Source organism: Candidozyma duobushaemuli (genome assembly GCF_002926085.2).
Source record: "Candidozyma duobushaemuli strain B09383 chromosome Unknown A_B09383, whole genome shotgun sequence".
Classification (NCBI taxonomy): Eukaryota; Fungi; Ascomycota; class Pichiomycetes; order Serinales; family Metschnikowiaceae; genus Candidozyma; species Candidozyma duobushaemuli.
The window spans coordinates 2337616-2354535 of NW_020289901.1; the positions used below are offsets into that span (position 1 = coordinate 2337616).

At 47.2% G+C, this 16920-nt stretch overlaps 8 protein-coding genes across 8 annotated transcripts; 5 read left to right on the top strand and 3 right to left on the bottom strand. All coding sequences in view use genetic code 12, as the record gives it.

Annotated features, from left to right (window-relative positions):
• Window positions 1–742: 742 nt before the first annotated feature.
• CXQ87_001076 (type I glyceraldehyde-3-phosphate dehydrogenase) lies at window positions 743–1738 on the top strand (the record flags this gene model as incomplete). Its single annotated transcript, XM_025479626.1, has 1 exon — window positions 743–1738. The coding sequence occupies one exon, from the start codon at window positions 743–745 to the stop codon at window positions 1736–1738; it is 996 nt and encodes a 331-aa protein (XP_025339099.1).
• Window positions 1739–2092: 354 nt separating this feature from the next.
• Window positions 2093–3070, top strand: PEP8 (retromer subunit; the record flags this gene model as incomplete). The annotated part of the gene is made up of 1 exon (XM_025479627.1): window positions 2093–3070. One exon carries the CDS (start codon window positions 2093–2095, stop codon window positions 3068–3070), a length of 978 nt encoding a protein of 325 aa, XP_025339100.1.
• Window positions 3071–3398: 328 nt separating this feature from the next.
• Window positions 3399–4595, top strand: CXQ87_001078 (uncharacterized protein; the record flags this gene model as incomplete). The annotated part of the gene is made up of 1 exon (XM_025479628.1): window positions 3399–4595. The coding sequence occupies one exon, from the start codon at window positions 3399–3401 to the stop codon at window positions 4593–4595; it is 1197 nt and encodes a 398-aa protein (XP_025339101.1).
• A 22-nt stretch (window positions 4596–4617) lies between these two features.
• URA3 (orotidine-5'-phosphate decarboxylase) lies at window positions 4618–5412 on the bottom strand (the record flags this gene model as incomplete). Its single annotated transcript, XM_025479629.1, has 1 exon — window positions 4618–5412. One exon carries the CDS (start codon window positions 5410–5412, stop codon window positions 4618–4620), a length of 795 nt encoding a protein of 264 aa, XP_025339102.1.
• A 277-nt stretch (window positions 5413–5689) lies between these two features.
• On the bottom strand, window positions 5690–11750 carry GEA2 (Arf family guanine nucleotide exchange factor; the record flags this gene model as incomplete). The annotated part of the gene is made up of 4 exons (XM_025479630.1): window positions 5690–8482; window positions 8503–8730; window positions 8874–10012; window positions 10646–11750. 4 exons carry the CDS (start codon window positions 11748–11750, stop codon window positions 5690–5692), a joined length of 5265 nt encoding a protein of 1754 aa, XP_025339103.1.
• Window positions 11751–11821: 71 nt separating this feature from the next.
• CXQ87_001081 (peptidylprolyl isomerase) lies at window positions 11822–12871 on the top strand (the record flags this gene model as incomplete). Its single annotated transcript, XM_025479631.1, has 1 exon — window positions 11822–12871. One exon carries the CDS (start codon window positions 11822–11824, stop codon window positions 12869–12871), a length of 1050 nt encoding a protein of 349 aa, XP_025339104.1.
• A 641-nt stretch (window positions 12872–13512) lies between these two features.
• Window positions 13513–14601, top strand: RPL4B (60S ribosomal protein uL4; the record flags this gene model as incomplete). The annotated part of the gene is made up of 1 exon (XM_025479632.1): window positions 13513–14601. One exon carries the CDS (start codon window positions 13513–13515, stop codon window positions 14599–14601), a length of 1089 nt encoding a protein of 362 aa, XP_025339105.1.
• A 313-nt stretch (window positions 14602–14914) lies between these two features.
• RBE1 (sterol-binding protein) lies at window positions 14915–15856 on the bottom strand (the record flags this gene model as incomplete). Its single annotated transcript, XM_025479633.1, has 1 exon — window positions 14915–15856. One exon carries the CDS (start codon window positions 15854–15856, stop codon window positions 14915–14917), a length of 942 nt encoding a protein of 313 aa, XP_025339106.1.
• Window positions 15857–16920: the final 1064 nt, after the last annotated feature.

A 16920-nucleotide genomic window follows, 5' to 3' on the forward strand; every position in this document is an offset into this window, starting at 1 on the left:
AGCACATGAAGTTTGCTTCTTAAGCAATTGAGCTTAGGGGTTTCGAAAATCTACTTTGACGCTCTGCAGGAGCTATGCATTGATATCAGGAGAGCGCCGAACCCACTTCGATTGAAGAACCCAGGAGTGGATCTCCCCACGCAAGCGCATATCCCCCCTGGAAACGGCCCAGGACCACGTTATCGCATCAAGACCCTGGAGATGGCCAAGCGCTGTTTCATGTAACCCAAGTGGCTTCCATTCAATTGGCGAGTGTGATCTGCGCTGCATTGGTGAAAAATGTGAAAAAAATCACCACCCAAGTACCACTTCTACCTTCCCGACAGTTCTGATCCCTCTTACCAATTAAAGTAGCCTTGATCGTCCTCAGTCCACATCAAATTCAACGTAAGCGCATGACCCGCTCCGAGATCAGCTGTCGGATAGGCGAGTTGCACTAACGGAATCAACCACCTGATGCCAGACGCACTCGCACCCTCTAATGGCTGCAAAATCGACACTCACCCAGGCAATTGCAGCAACAAAATAAGCAGATTCTGGCCTGCCCTGCATCGACCCAAGTTTACCTAGAAAGGGCTCCGAAACCGAAGCTTATCCGCTCGAGGGCGACATCACACCACTCTATTTCACACAAGAGTGAGCCGCACCATCACCATACACTTGAAGGGCCACCCCCAGGGTATAAATACCGTTCGCCTCAGACCCAATTGCTCCTCATCTTCATTCTAATATAATAACAAAAATGGTCACTATCGGTATTAACGGCTTCGGCAGAATCGGACGTCTTGTCTTGAGAATCGCCCTTGAGAGAAAGGACATCAAGGTTGTCGCTGTCAACGACCCTTTCATTGCTGCTGACTACGCCGCCTACATGTTCAAGTACGACTCCACCCACGGTCAGTACAAGACTGAGGTTTCCAGCGAGGGCAGCAACTTGATCATCGGCGGCCAAAAGATCAAGGTCTACGGTGAGAAGGACCCAGCTCAAATCCCTTGGGGTGCTGACGGTATCGACTTGGTTGTGGACTCCACCGGTGTTTTCACCAAGCTCGAAGGTGCCCAGAAGCACATTGACGCTGGTGCCAAGAAGGTGGTGATCACCGCTCCTTCTGCCGATGCTCCAATGTTCGTTGTCGGTGTCAACGAGGAGCAGTACGCTGGCCAGCAGATCATCTCCAACGCTTCGTGTACCACCAACTGCTTGGCTCCATTGGCCAAGGTCATTGACGACAACTTCGGCATTGAGGAGGCCTTGATGACCACTGTCCACTCCATCACTGCCACCCAGAAGACCGTGGATGGTCCTTCCCACAAGGACTGGAGAGGCGGTAGAACTGCTTCTGGCAACATCATTCCATCTTCCACCGGTGCTGCCAAGGCCGTCGGTAAGGTTATCCCTCACTTGAACGGTAAGTTGACCGGTATGGCTTTGAGAGTTCCAACTGTGGACGTCTCTGTTGTCGACTTGACCGCCAAGTTGAAGAAGGACGTCACCTACGAGGAGGTTTGTGCTGCTGTGAAGAAGGCCTCTGAGGGCAAGTTGAAGGGTGTTTTGGGTTACACCGAGGACGCCGTTGTGTCCTCTGACTTCCTTTCTTCCGAATACTCTTCTGTGTTTGACGCCAAGGCTGGTATCTTGTTGTCTCCTAAGTTCGTCAAGTTGATTGCTTGGTACGACAACGAGTACGGTTACTCCACCAGAGTCGTTGACTTGGTTGAGTACATCGCTAAGAACTAGATATAGTAATGTAAGGCCGCTCCGGCTTGATGATATATTGAGAGTAGTATAGTACCGTGATTTGAACTGGTGAGCGAAAAAAGTAAGCATTTGGTTTGTCTGTCCATCCGTCCTCTGCTAGCTTGGCTGCGAAATATCACATATTAGCCCAGCTTCACTGCAAACACCAAAAGAGCAAGCAATCTGAATTAATTGAACTTGAGGTTTCCAAAAATCTACCTTCTAAAATACACACACCAAGCAATTGACCAATTCCTCATGAGAAGGCCCCATTGGTTCGGTCCGCTGTAGCCTATGGACCCCAGAGTGTACGGAGCTTATCTCACCACATTCTCACGCATTCAACTCCACGCCATGTCACTCTTTTTCAAGGCGCCATTGGACATTGAAATCCGCCTAGATGATGAAAAATCCCGCAAGCATATTGAACTCAAATCCAAACAAGGCCGTATCGACCTGTTGCCGCTCTTCAGAGATGGCGAATCGGTCAAAGGACAAGTGACCCTCAGAACCAGAGGTGGCAGAGATGTGGAGCACATCGGAGTTAAAGTCCAGTTGTTAGGTGCCATAGAGTCGCCTTTGGATACTATAACGCTGTCCGAGTTTCTTAGTCTAGCCACAGAGCTTGCTGCTCCCGGTCACTTGAGGCAATCGGATACCTACGACTTTGCTTTCAAGAACGTGGAGAAGCAGTACGAGAGCTATAGAGGCAAAAATGTCAATTTGCGTTACTTTATACGTGTTGTTGTATCTCGCAAAAACAAAGCAGACATCACTAGGGAGAAGGACTTATGGGTGTTGCAGTACGACAACTCTCTGAGCGAAGAGACGAACGGCAATGCCGAAAGAAAGGTCAGCACTGGCAGCAGCACTGGTGGAGAAGTCATGGCGAAGAGTGCCGCTAAGACGATAGCGTCATCCACGGTCAAAATGGATGTTGGCATTGAGCACTGTCTACACATTGAGTTTGAGTACAACAAGAGCCGATTCTCGCTCAAGGAAGTGATTGTGGGTCGTATCTTCTTCATGCTCGTGAGAATCAAAATTAAACACATGGAGATTTCACTTGTGAAGCGAGAAATGGTGGGTTCAGCTCCGAATCAGGTGGTGGAGTCAGACACTACGGTGCGGTTCGAGATCATGGATGGTGCGCCGGTCAAGGGTGAAAGCATTCCGATTAGATTGTTTTTGAATGGCTACGATCTCACGCCGACCTACAAGGATGTGAACAAGAAGTTCTCGTGCAGAACATACTTGCTGTTGGTGTTGATTGATGAGGAGGGCAGACGCTACTTCAAGCAGAGCGAAATTGTTCTCTACAGAGAAGAGTAAATATGGAGAAGAGTAAGCTTCCATGATAGGATACCATTCTTATGGACGAGAAAGAAACTTGTGACTTCTTCCCCACGTTTCGCAGCCATTGGAGGAGCAAGAGTGGCATCCATCTTCACAGGGCAACCAATTTCGCAAATGCCCATTGAGTGGCCCAAAATAGTACTCGAATTCCCATTTGCTGCTTACCTTCTTCCCGCCGGTCCCGTTCCTTGGGGGCAATCTGTGCATTTGATAGCCGTTTGTGGTTCCTGCATTTTCATATCAACATCTGCGCCATTGGAAGTCTGCTTTCAGCAAGATACAGACCCCAATCCACAATGCTGCAATGAATACAGACCTCACTATAGGATCCGACGACGATCATGTTCGACGTGAGAAGGTGAGCAACCAAACTGTGTCCCTCTCGACTGCTGGTATCAGAGCTGTCTTGTACCAACTTCAGTCGTTATATATGAGAACACCCATAAAACTCTTTCGTCCCTCCCGATTCGACTACATGGTCTATGTGAGGGAGTTGGCCAATAAACATGATGGCATAAACTCGAAGCCGTATAGATTCAGCACACATTCGACGCTTGGCATGCTACATAATGTTATCAAGAAGGAAGGCTGGAAGTTCATTCCCGACCAGGTACTTCCGCCTCTCATTGCCAATTCAGCAACAGGAATCATCTTATACGGCTCATACTTGACATCCCTAGACTACCTAGAGAAGGACAGGCCTAAGGGATCTAACAAGGACTACTACTATCCACCTACAGATACTTGGAAAGCAGGCTTCATAGCTGGAGCCGTTCAGTCCCTAGCTGCAGCTCCTGTGGATGCCATTTTCACGAGACTGTCCATGGCAGAGATCATGAGTGGCAAACATCAGAACCTTTGGGTTTTCGGTTGGGAGAAACTCAAAGAAGTTGGATTCTTGGGTGTGTTCGCAGGATACGGTTTTTCACTCATCAAAGAAAGCTTGGGATTTGCTTTTTACTTCTCAACCTTTGAGCTTGTCAAGACAAGAGGATACAGTTTGACATATAGGGTCATTTCTTCCTTCCGTCGCTTCAAGCAGAGGGTGAGAGAAAAGCTTTCCTTGTCACTGAAGAATCAAGAAACAGATGCAGCGCTCCTCCGATTTGAGCAAACCAGACTGACCAAGATTCTAAAATCTACATTTATTCTTCTAGCAGGAGCCTCGGCAGCATTTTCTCTACTAGCTGTTCAGTACCCCATCTCAAAAGTACAGAAGATACATCTACACCGCTTAGAAGCGCTAGACATCTATTCAGCGACGATGCACAAAAAGCAGCGTCATTTTTTCAAGATTTACTACAACTCATATGTTGATACATTGCAACACTGCATGGCCATCAAACGCAGAAGCAACCAGACATGGTTCAAACTCGCGTACAAAGGGTTTGCTAGAAATGCGTTGACTACCATTCCTGCAACATCCGTTGGCTTACTTGTTTTCGAGATTATGCGTACTCGTCTTTCCGATAGTCTTGACGACATGAACGAGCGTTTCTGATTGGCCCCTTGTACATATCTATTTATTGGCCTGTCTTCTTAAGATAGGCGTTCCATCCTGCCGATCTGTACCGTTCACCTTCCACCTGCGGATCTCTTCCTTTGCCGAATAAACCACGTCCGACAATGATGATGTCTGTGCCGGTGCAAATGACTTCATCCACGGTTCTGTACTGCTGGCCCAAGGCATCTCCCTTGTCGTCGAGACCGACACCAGGGGTCATGATCAACCAGTCGAATCCCTCGTCCTGGCCACCCATATCTCTCTGGGCAATGAAACCAATGACAAAGTCCTTATCGCTCTTGGCAATCTCAACGGTCTGCTTGGTGTATTCACCGTAAGCCAATGAGCCTTTACTGGAGAGCTCAGCGAGCATTAACAAGCCACGAGGCTCCTGGGTGGTTTCCTGAGCAGCCTGTTTCAATCCGCTGACAATACCGGCACCAGTCACGCCGTGAGCGTTGGTGATGTCAGCCCATTGGGCGATCTTGAAAGCACCACCAGAGTACTGGTGCTTCACAGTGTTTCCGATATCAGCGAACTTTCTGTCCTCAAAGATCATGAAGTGGTGCTTCTTGGCAAGGTCGAGAAGAGGGACAATGGTGCCTTCATAGGAAAAGTCATCTATGATATCAATATGAGTCTTCACCAAGCAGATGGAAGGACCCAACTTGTCGATGAGGGCCAAGAACTCACTAGTAGTGTTCACGTCCACAGATGCACATAAGTTGGATTTTTTCGTCTCCATTAGACGGAGAAGACGCTGTGCCACAGGCGAAGGATGCTTTTCAGCCCTCTGGGTGTAAGTCTCTGCCATTCTTTGACGAGGTTGAAGTAGATTTCAGTTCATCTGCTCTGCTTTGTTAGCCTTGTATATGCACTACTGCAGGACTTCAGCATTAGTTGCAAATGAGATAGACATGAACGACTGAAAATTATATACCACTAAATCAACGGCTCAATTTTTTCACCATATGTAAAAACTAAAGCTACCTATGTTAAATTGAGGTGGCCCGATCGGTGCCATAGAATTGGATACATAAAAAATTTTACAACTTGCTTCTTTTAGCATTTATTGTCTATTATGATGGCCCTTATTTGTTAGGGAGTTCTTTCTCGAGACCAGGATAAACTTGCTCAAGATTCTTCCACGTTGACTCCCATAAATCCTTGTTATCCGGAACAAGGAATTCGTTGTGCAAGACCAAGATCATGTTCTTCATTACCTCCAAGCTTGACTCCTTCACGTAGCTCTTTTCTTGATCAGAGTTCATCTTGTTGACTCTAACAAAATGTGTCACAATTCCTAGCCATACCGTCTTTCTCTCCTCCTCAGTGAGTTCGCTGTGATGCTTGAGGAATACCTTACTCACCAAATTCAAAATTTGCGAATGAGTTTCTGGGAATCCCTTCTTGTCGGTAGTAATCACATCCTCTTTTTCAAGTTCAGCTAAAAGAGGGAAAAGCCCATACTCGTAAATTCCTAATGCAGTGAAGTTTTCGTTCAATGCTCCTGAAAGCAACGTATTCTGTAACACTGTGATAGCGTGTGAACGCACCTCGCGGCAGGGATTGAAACATTGATGAGCCAATGCTTGAATCAACGGATACGAAAGTTTTCTGGTGGAGCTTCCTAGGAGTCCGGTTTGGTCAATCGACCTCGATGAAATCTGGATGAGTTTTTGGACATTCTTCCTCTCTTCAGAATCCTCATCTGCTTTGTTGTTGACGGTCTGGCCACTGTCCCTTGTCTGTTCCCATTGGGCACCCACAGCACCAAGAGACGATACCTCATCAAGCAATCCCAACAATAAGATATGGTTCTGGTCAGAGACTTCATCGGAAGAATCTTGAACAATGGATTCGACAAAGTCTAAAACCTCATCAGCAAGGTCTGATGAAGAACCAGCGAGCTTGAGAAAATCCCAGAAACCTTCCGTTTGAATTAAAGGTCTCGACTTGGAGTCATGATCAACGAATGAAAAAAGAGACTTTACCAAGGAAGCACCGTGCTTTGTTATGATATCTCTGTCAAAGCTGTTAATGCGTTCGAGTGTCTCAGCTGCTTCCTTCTCGTAACTGTGGTCGCTCTGTCTTGCAAGTAAAAACAAGTATGTCGAAAGTCTCATATAGCCTCTCTTTGAGACATGATTCTTCATGTGCTCGTGTAATTTACCGATGAGCTTATCTGTGACTTCTGTCTCGCTCACAATCAAGGAGAAACAAACACCAACTTCGAATAGGAATAAGATCTCAGATTCATAAAAACGCTTTTTGTCATCAGAAAACTCTGGCAAGTTGTCCAATAGCAAATCCACGAATTGCTTAAGCTCATCCTGAGTACCCTTTGAGACAGTGTCAAAGATACCAGGAACATTGATTGATCTGACACAATCAATGGTGGAAAGAGTGGACTCAATCTCTTGGTCTGAAGGCTCCGGAGGCTCGTCGGAGTACCCCTTCAAAAACGATGAAAATGTTGACAAAATTCCTGAGTTGTTCAATGGCTTTGTTCCTTGAATAATAAACCGTGGTTTGACTTTGGCAAGAGGAGCCAAATTGACCTTCTTCTGAAATTCGCAAAACAAATTAGGATTTATCAAACAGTTTTCCAACAATGTGAGTATGATTTTAACGACTCCGTCCCAGGATTGGCTCACTCTGCAATCAGATTTTTTGATCAATCTAAAAAGAACAACTGCAGCCAATTGAGCCTTAAAATCACGACCAAAGTAAACAGCCATGTCACTAATACTAATAGGCTCCTCTTTCTTTTCGATGGTAATCTGAGTGATTGGAATCTCCCGACGAATATTCTCCTCTGGGTGTGGTGCGGGGAATGTCTTCCTAGTGAGATGCGTTATAGTGGTTAATTCCTCAATGAGATGATTCACAGGTTTAGCAAGACCATAGTTTATGCAGATATTAGCACACTTGTCAATGGATGACATCAATTTGGTGATAATGTTATCGTCTGAAGCCTCCTTGAAAACCTTAATGAGTGTTTCTATAATAACATCAACTGAGCCTTCAAAAAATAGTTTGTCGAATTGACACAAAGTGCCAACGTCAATAGAGTTCAACGATATGTCTTTATCGTGAGCCACTTTCGTTTGAGAAGAAATAAGATTATGCCAAACATCGTCAAACCACTTATCGGTGCCATGGTGTTCTTCGGGCATGATAATCTCACGGTCTCTAATAGATGAATAAATTTTCGAGAGGTACCACTCCGGAAAGTCTTTTCCGTTGTTGACACCCTTCAAGTTTCTCTTGTAAGAATCGAGATCCATCTGCCTCTTAACCTGGGGATTATGCAAGTCTGTGTTGAGCATGATAATCGAGTAGGATAACACGAACACAGCATCCTGGTCAGGGTTAACCGGCTCGTTCTTTTCCTCTTCTGTCAATTCATCTGGGGTATATGACTTTTGACATTCAACGTAAGCTTGCGCAAAAAGCTCGACTATTCTCTCAATTTGCTGAGACTCACCAGGAAGTCTAAAGGACTTAAGTAGAAGTCTTAATGCCTCATCCACTCTCAAACCGGCAAACTCAAAAAGATTCATGAATTCTCGTAAAAGATCAGTGTTAGATGGTTTAGCGAGGTATTCACCGAGGATCTTCTTGTTGAGACGAGCTGACTTGTTGAATAGAAGAGATGCTAATTCAGAAGTGTCATTAGGGTCATTCAAAAACTTCTTCTCCGCAAACGCAGCGACTCCCTTCTTGGGACTATCGTTGAAGATTTCAGTACACCTCACAAATGCTGTCTTCTTGTCCTTGTCCAAGAGTAGTTGATGAGATGGTTGGTCATCCAGGCGAATGTGCTTGCCCTCAGAATTCTTGATGCGGTCATTTATGCCAGACACCAAAGAAAGGATACCCTCTAAGCAGATAGGGGCACGTTATCTGTTGAGATGACGGCGGCCTCGGGCAAGGCCAATTTGCAAAGAAAGTTGACGAAGTCGGATGCCATGTTGAATCTTTCAAAGTCGCAGTCGTAATCGACAAACAACAGTGAGAAAAACTGGGGAGACCTGATCCAAAGTAAAGAGAGACTCTCCACAATAGCTTCTTTCGATGAGGCAATCCTGGTCGAAATTGCCATCTTGTTGCCCTTTATGGTGTTCTCCTTGGATAGGTCAGGGGTAAAATGGAATGGAAAAGCAAATTGAAAGTTAGTTCAATCTGTGATTTGATATGCTTGCCAAGAATGATCGCCATGGTAGAGAATAACCTCAAAGCGGCCAGTAACAAAGGAGGTGAGTCAGTAACGGTAATGATTTGTAAGACATCCTTGGAGACAGGGTCTGCCACAAGTCCCATCAAGGAAGGATGCTTAGGTATTTCAGAACCTGTCACCTCAATTGCTATGTTTATGAGCAGCAAGGCAAAAACACGTGTACTCTCCATATGCTGATACTGGTTGGTTGGGGAGATCATGGAGATCAAAATGGCGAAGAATTCGTTGATGCAAACAATGTCAAATTGTGGTTCCTTTTCATCGGTCATGGATGGCTTTCTTTTAGGCGATGTTGGGGCAAGGTCCACTGTGGGTGGCTTTAGGTCGGCCTCGGCGCCATCCTGTGCCACGGCACTTGTATCTTCTGTTGGCGAGCTTGTTCCGCCGATAACATCAGCGGGCAATTGGTTCTCGGCATAATTTGTAGGGATTTCATCGACATGAGTGGTTTCGGGGGTAAGCTCACGAAGGCGCAGAAAGACTCGGATCGTCATGGAGATCATAGCCATCTCGGCGGCTCTTCGAAGCACCTCTGAACGACGCTTGTTGCATGCAAGAGATAAACACGTTTGTATCACTTCGGACACCACTGCATTTGGTAGAAGTTTTGAGAAGGAAGAATCAACAATGGACTCCAACAATCGCAAAACCTTGAGAAGCACGGAATCATCAGAACTTTGGTCGGCAGCCTCGAAGCGGCAGTGTGTCAAGGAGCTGGTGATCTGTATAAGCGAGTTTTGAATATTTTTCGAGTGCCACCCAATGACACCGTAGTCTAAGAATTTCGTGATGGCATTGAGAGCTAGGCCCGTGACATTTCCTGATGTGGAGCTCGACTCCACGGCCAACAAGAATGGTTGGAGGATCGTCAACGAGTCCACTGTGTTGATATCGGAGGTCTCCGTAAGTATGGCACGCAACTGCAAGAAACTCGAGTGTAAAGGGTTAGAGCTGGTGTTGGGGTTAGCCGTTCCTCCGTTCGAGGGTCTAGGAGTAGAGACAGCCAGTCCGAAATGAGATCCCGAGAGACCCAAGTTAGAAAGCCCGTCTTCCTCTCCGAACAAATCGCTACCTCCCAAAATGGCAGCCACGCCCGTTTGAGGCCAGCGGCTCATCTTTCTCATGGCGCACAGAATCACCATACATTCATTGATCACCAAGGTAATGGGATCTATGGAGGCGGACTGTGGCAGAAAAGGCGGGTGTGCCTGGTGCAGCCACGCCGGTGCCAAGCTGCGTGGATTTATTGGTGTGGGGGACTTGGAGAACATGGTGTTTCCGGTAAGGTCCTGTAGTCTCCGTGATTGTTGATGTGGATGTATGGAGTTACACGTAAAGCCTTGTGTCGAAAAGTGCGAAACCCATAAACCAGGGCCACATACCACTAAGATGGAACAGTCCGAAAGGAGTAATTGTTATGAATAGAGTTTAGTGGCCTAGGATTATAGATTTTGAAATTTATATAAACATTTTGAAAATTCTCGCAATATAGTTCCGATCGAGGTATTTTTAGTTTCAAGGCTGCATTTGCAGTTCAGGCGAGCCGCATATGATCTAAAAGTATAGTAAACTTACTAGTCTGCGGGATCAGGATCGACAATTTGCGCTCTCCTTTGGAAGATATCTTGGAAGAAGCTCCGTTTTCCTCTGAAGCTGCTTGTATAAATGGACTCTCCATTTAATCTATTTACTTGTTAGGGATGGCTGCGAAAAACGCACGAAAGACCGCTTTGAGCCTCAGATATGCTAATGAAAAACTAGATCGATCTAGTGTAATAGTTCTTGAATGACCTCCAGCCGAGACGCCACTCTTTTTGCTTCATCGCCGGGCGGAAAAGGTTGAAGTCGTTCTTCTCCAACTTCTCCAAGTACAAGGATGTCGGTATGGCGTTCATGAAGGGAATGAATACAACGTCTGGAATACCCCTCCTCCACTTCTTGAAATTCTTCTGTAGCAAAGAGTCGTGAGGCTTGCTCTTCACCAAGTGTGCAATATCGTTCTTCACTTCCTTGAGCTTCACACGAGCTGAGAGGAGATGATCATTGGCTGTCACAGCCGTTTCAAAAATGACGTTTTGAAGTTTCTCCTTCGCCTCTTCCTCCTGGCTTTTCCCCTTGAGATGGCCTTGGGCTAAACGAAGGGCGGTTTCTTGTGAAAGCTCAAACTTCGTCATGAGGTCCACAGGTAAGGTAACGATGTTGCGGGTGCTGGCGTAGTATTCAAAACCCAAGATCATCGAGCTCACAGCAGAAGCCTGACCGATGTGAGCTGCAATATCACTGACCTTGTTCTGCAATTGTGGAGAAAGCTCCAAGAGGTGAATGACTGATGGGGAAATCAGCGGCAGAAGAAGCAATGCCTGTGTGGCATAGTTCAATTGAGAATAAGTGCCTTCACCATACGAGCAGATATCCTCGACGGTCTTGAACTGCTTTGACTGAAGGAAATGCCTCCTTGTCTGTAGGTACTGGTGGAAATACGAGATGTCCAAATTGAGCCCCAGTCTCAAGGCATCTCTTAAAAGAAACACTGTTGGTTCATGCACTTCGCCTTGGTCCGTGAACGCCTTGGACATCATGTCCAGCCAGAACTTGTACTTCATGTCTGCTGTAGAAAGACCCATGGAAGATGAAAGCTGATTCAGTGCCCTCAGGGCTCTTGATCCCGTGGCAGCGCCACCATCAGTGATCTTGTTGATTTCCAATCCAAAGGCCTTGATCGCTAGAAAGCCATTTCTTGCTGGCTCAGGGATGTATTGTGCTAGGATGTACGACAGTCTGTCCGACTTCTCCAAAACGACATTGATGTTTTCAGCAGATTTCGCTAATTGCTGCTCATAGCTATGGCGAATAGCTGAGGATGTAAAGGCTCGAAGGCCTCGGACCGTTTGTGTGCTCCTGAATGACATATATCTGGAAGATTAGTTGCGGTATTCGATATAGTAGGGCATCGCGAAATCCGGGGCATCTTCAAACCACCATGAGAGTTGAAGAGGTGCTACCCAAAATTTACCTTGATATCTCGGTAGGAGATGCCAAAATCGGAAGAATCGTTTTCGAGCTTTATGTGAGCAAGGCTCCTTCAACCGTTGCTGCATTTCTCGACCAGTTGCATACCTACAAGGGGCACCACTTCAACAGAATAATCAAGAACTTTATGATCCAATGCGACAATGGCAACGTTGCCGACTCCGAAAAGGTTGCTGAAGAAAATGCCGAGGAGAAGTTCGAGGAATCCTTTCTTTTAGCATTGGCAGGTCGTTCTGTGTCTCAGTTCTTCATCACCACATACAAAGCACAACATCTCCTGGGCCAACACACCTGCTTTGGGCGTGTGATCAAGGGCAAGTCTGTTATAAGAGAAATTGAAAACGTTCAGACGGATAGTGCACATGTGCCTGTGGACTCTGCACCTGTCGTGATTACTGAATGCGGTCATTGGGAAGATGGAGACCCAGTACCTATATTCAATGCGTGCTACGATGAGATTGCAGGTGATATATACGAGGAGTATCCTGATGACGATAGCCACATCGATAAAGAGCTGTCTGCGTCTGTGTTGAAAGCATCCACGATAATCAAGAATGCTGGTGGTGAACTCTTTAAACAGGGAGAGCTCCAAAAGGCCCTCTTCAAGTTTAAAAAGGCATTGAGATACGTGATGGAATTCTTCCCGGATCCCGATGAAGAGCCCGACTTCTATCAGAAGTACATGGACTTGAAGAAGAAGATCTATCTCAACTTGTCATTGGTCACGCTAAAACTCAAGCAGTATTCTAGGTGTCTCGACTACTGTGAGTATCTTTCAGAGATGTCTCTCTCTCAGCAGGAAAAAGCAAAGACGCTATTTAGAGCAGGCCGTGCCAAAATTGAGCTACGGAAATACAAGGAGGCCATCAGCTCTCTTGAGGAGGCACAAAAATTGGTCCCTAATGATGCAGCCATTCCTAAGGAGATTACAAAGGCCCAGGATTTATTGGAACAGTCCAAAAAAGCGGAAAGAGCCAAGTACTCTAAGTTCTTTGGGTAAACTTATAGATAAAAATGTATCAAAAGCATAATTAGGAAGTAGGAAAGACCTCTAAAACGGTGGGATATATTACAATAGCTTAAGTAACCGAAAAAGGGGAACAGCAAGTGACTTTAAATATTGGAATCTCCAAGAAGGATCGATTGTTCGTAAGAATACTTCGTGCACACTCAAATTTGTCAAAACTTTAAAAACTTGTAAAATCAGTTTTTAATCCAAAAGTTAGACGGAAAGAAATTCTTTTCACTCAGCTGGAAAATTTCCACGTAAGAGTTCCACATGACTACAACAATCACAGACTACACGCAAAGATCATAGTAAACGTAGTAGGACATTGGGAAGACATTGGTGTACATCAAGAAAAATACAAAACAATCAGCCTTTTCGAGTCTGCGTAACTAAAGTTCCAAAAATCTCCTGAGAGCTGAAGCAACGGAAAAATTATATGACCCTCTTTAGACGATTTTATTTCAACCCTATACCGAAAGCCGCTTCTCTAGTAGCAGTAAGCACCTCGCGGCTGCAGCCCTGGCCAATGGGACGGTTTTTCGCTGCCCGCACGTGACCCAACATCTCGGGCTCACCACCTGCTGAAAAAAAAATTTTTTTTCACACATCTTCTACATCACCTACAAACAAACATGTCCCGTCCACAAGTCTCTGTTGTCTCCGCCAAGGGCGAGAAGACCTCCGCTCAGTTGCCTCTCCCAGCTGTTTTCAACGCTCCAGTCAGAGCTGACATTGTCCACTCCGTTTTCGTCAGAGTGAACAAGAACAAGAGACAGGCTTACGCCGTCTCCGAGAAGGCTGGCCACCAGACCTCCGCTGAGTCCTGGGGTACCGGTAGAGCTGTTGCCAGAATTCCAAGAGTTGGTGGTTCTGGTACTCACCGTTCCGGTCAGGGTGCTTTCGGTAACATGTGTAGAGGCGGTCGTATGTTCGCTCCTACCAAGACCTGGAGAAGATGGCACGTCAAGGTTAACCAGAACGAGAAGCGTTACGCCACTGCCTCTGCCATTGCTGCCTCCGCTGTCACCTCTTTGGTTTTGGCCAGAGGTCACAGAGTCGAGCAGGTTGAGGAGTTGCCTCTCGTTGTCTCCAACGACTTGGAGTCCGTCACCAAGACCAAGGACGCTGTCGCTGTCTTGAAGGCTGTCGGTGCCCACAAGGACATTGTCAGAGTTATCAAGTCCAAGAAGTTGAGAGCTGGTAAGGGTAAGTTGAGAAACAGAAGATGGGTCCAGAAGAGAGGTCCATTGGTTGTTTACGCCAACGACAACGGTCTCACCAAGGCCTTGAGAAACATCCCAGGTGTCGACCTTGCCCACGTTTCCCGTTTGGGTTTGTTGCAGTTGGCTCCAGGTGCCCACTTGGGTAGATTCGTTATCTGGACCCAGGCTGCTTTCGAGTCCTTGGACTCCGTCTACGGTTCCGAGAACACCAAGTCTGCCAAGTCCGGTTACGCTTTGCCAGCTAACGTTGTGTCTAACTCCGACTACAAGTCTTTGATCAACTCTGCTGAGATCCAGGCCGTTGTCAGACCAGCCCAGGAGGGTTTCACCAAGAGACCACTCACCCAGAAGAAGAACCCATTGAAGAACAAGCAGGTGTTGTTGAGATTGAACCCTTACGCCAGAGCTTACTCCGAGAAGAAGTTGGGATCTGTCAAGGTTGAGAAGAAGAAGGCCAAGCCTTCTAAGGGTCAGTTCACCCACTTGTTGAAGCAGTAAGCGTGTAGCGATACATAGTAACCGTTTCATCTATCAGACTGTAGTAGGATGCACTGAGAAGCTTAAATGGCTAGTTTGTGCAGTGAAAGCTATTGCACGGAGCCGTCAAAGCAGGCATATTTCAATTGATGGTTAAGAGTCTATTCTGAGAGTTGATGAAAGTAAGTGGACTTTCACGGCTCGCCTGTCCAGCAAAGCGTCAACTCATCTGTATGTCGGGATCGCGGTTTTGCAACCAATCTATACCTTCAGCCTACAAGCGAATCGTAAATCCATAGCATTAAAAGTATATATCGAAGAAAACCGAAGAAGCCTAAGCCGAAGGCTTAACGTTGGAAGAAAAGTATTTGGCGGTCAGCAGCTGGGTGTTGCCCACAACGTTGCCTCTGGCGGAGTACTCACAGATAGTGTACTGGCGCCAGACGTTGTCGCAAGTCACCTTGGCGCAACCCATCTGGGTGGAGTCTTTCCAGATGAGCTGGGTGAAGTGGCCGGTGGCCTCAGAGTAGCCTGGGTTCAGGTAGTCGTACTCCTTGATTTCGTCGTACCAGGCGTTAACGGGGTCCTTGCCGCCAGCGTAACCAGCAGCCAAGTTCTCGCCGTAAGGGCCGCCCGAGTGGATCAATTGGACGTTGTTACAGTCGAACTTCTTGGCGTAATCCGTAGCGTACTCAGTCAAGGTCCAGTTCCAGGCGACCGAAGGAGCAGAGTGGAGGGCCCTCTTTTTGTTGGTCTGGTCCAAGATCTCCTGCTGGAACTTGTTGAGATCCGCGCTTGGGGCAGCACTGCTGCTGGTGCTGGATGCAGAGGAGGAGGAGGACGAGAGCGCGGTAGACATGGTGGTTGGTGTCCAGGTGGCACTGGAGGCCGCGCTGGAGGTAGTGTCTGTTGGAGCAGTAGCGATTGTTGATGACTGCGAACTCGTGGTTGGAGTTGAAGAAGTAGTTGGCGTCCACGATGTAGTTGGCGTCCACGATGTAGTTGGGGTCGACGATGTAGTTGGGGTCGACGATGTAGTTGGGGTCGACGAGGTGGTGGGCTCGAATTCCACGGTAGGTGGGGTTGTTGGAGTTGAAGGAGCGGTGGAAGTTGGATCGATGGTCTGGCCGTCGGTGTCGATCACCACGGTGGTGGGTGGTAGCGTGCTGATGGTGGTGGTGTCGTACAGCGAGGTGACGATGTTCCAGGAGGTGTGCCATCTAGTGATGGTGGCAGCGTGGGCCGAGGCGGCCAAAAGGAGAGTGGCGAATTTCATAACGATAGACGGTAGTTGGGAAAGGAGTGTCGGGGTTGGAGTGGGAAAATCGAGGAGGAAATGGTCGTTTTATAGCAGGACCGGCTGGCTGTCATGGCCGTGTCAGGAACAGGAAGCGAACCAGATCTGGTGCGGTTTTTTGCACCCACACCAGCGTTAGCGAGTGCGGCTGCACGCTGAAAACGTCTAGCAGCCAGATGCGAAACACCGTTGGCACACCGAAACCGGTTTGTCCAGCCAGGCAGGGCCCAAAGAGCAGGAAAATGGAGTCAGAGGCAGGATTGTTCAGCTTTGCGACAGGTGGAGAAGCAGAAACAATGGGATAGAAGAAAGAACAAGGAGGCTTCGGTGATGTGGTGGGTGGTGGGCCTGGGAAGAGCCCCATTGGCCATTGGGTTTCTACCGGGGAGGCTCTCCGTTTTTCATACATCCCTTTATGTTTTTTCCAATGCCTTGATTTTTTACCTCTCGCCAAACTAAGTTTTTCCTTTTGGGTAGCTCGCTAGCTTGTTCGGACTAGGTGCGCCAGTCTAAACCGACTAATGCACGCCGGGGGCTGGCTGCGAAAAAGTGCTGAATGCGACCCAACTAGGAAACACCCAGATCCGTCCAGGCACCACGATCTGGCGAGATCACTGGAAGCACCAGGATGGTAATTTGGTTTTGAGCAAGCGAAAGCAAGTTTACAAGCCGACAGAAGGCTAAGCTTAAGGCTGAGTCTAATCGGGTAGTGGGGCGATCCAGCAGCGCATTCGGTGCAAACCGATGAAAAAACCATGTCCAAGCATTTGACAGAATTGCAAACGTAACAGTCCACCTAAAGAATCCATCCATTCATCCATCCATTCATCCTTTCCTTCTCTGCTTCAATCAGCCTCTAACGACTCTTTGATGGACGGTGCGATTCAGCCAATGTGGGGGCCTGGATATAGCCCAGCAAGCCAAGGCTGGTAAGACAAAGAGAGGGTCCACTTCTGGACAAACCGATGGTGTCATAGCCAAAGCCGATCTCAAAACGGTAGTTCCCGGATCATATTCCAGCCTTCGCCAGAAAACTTCAAATC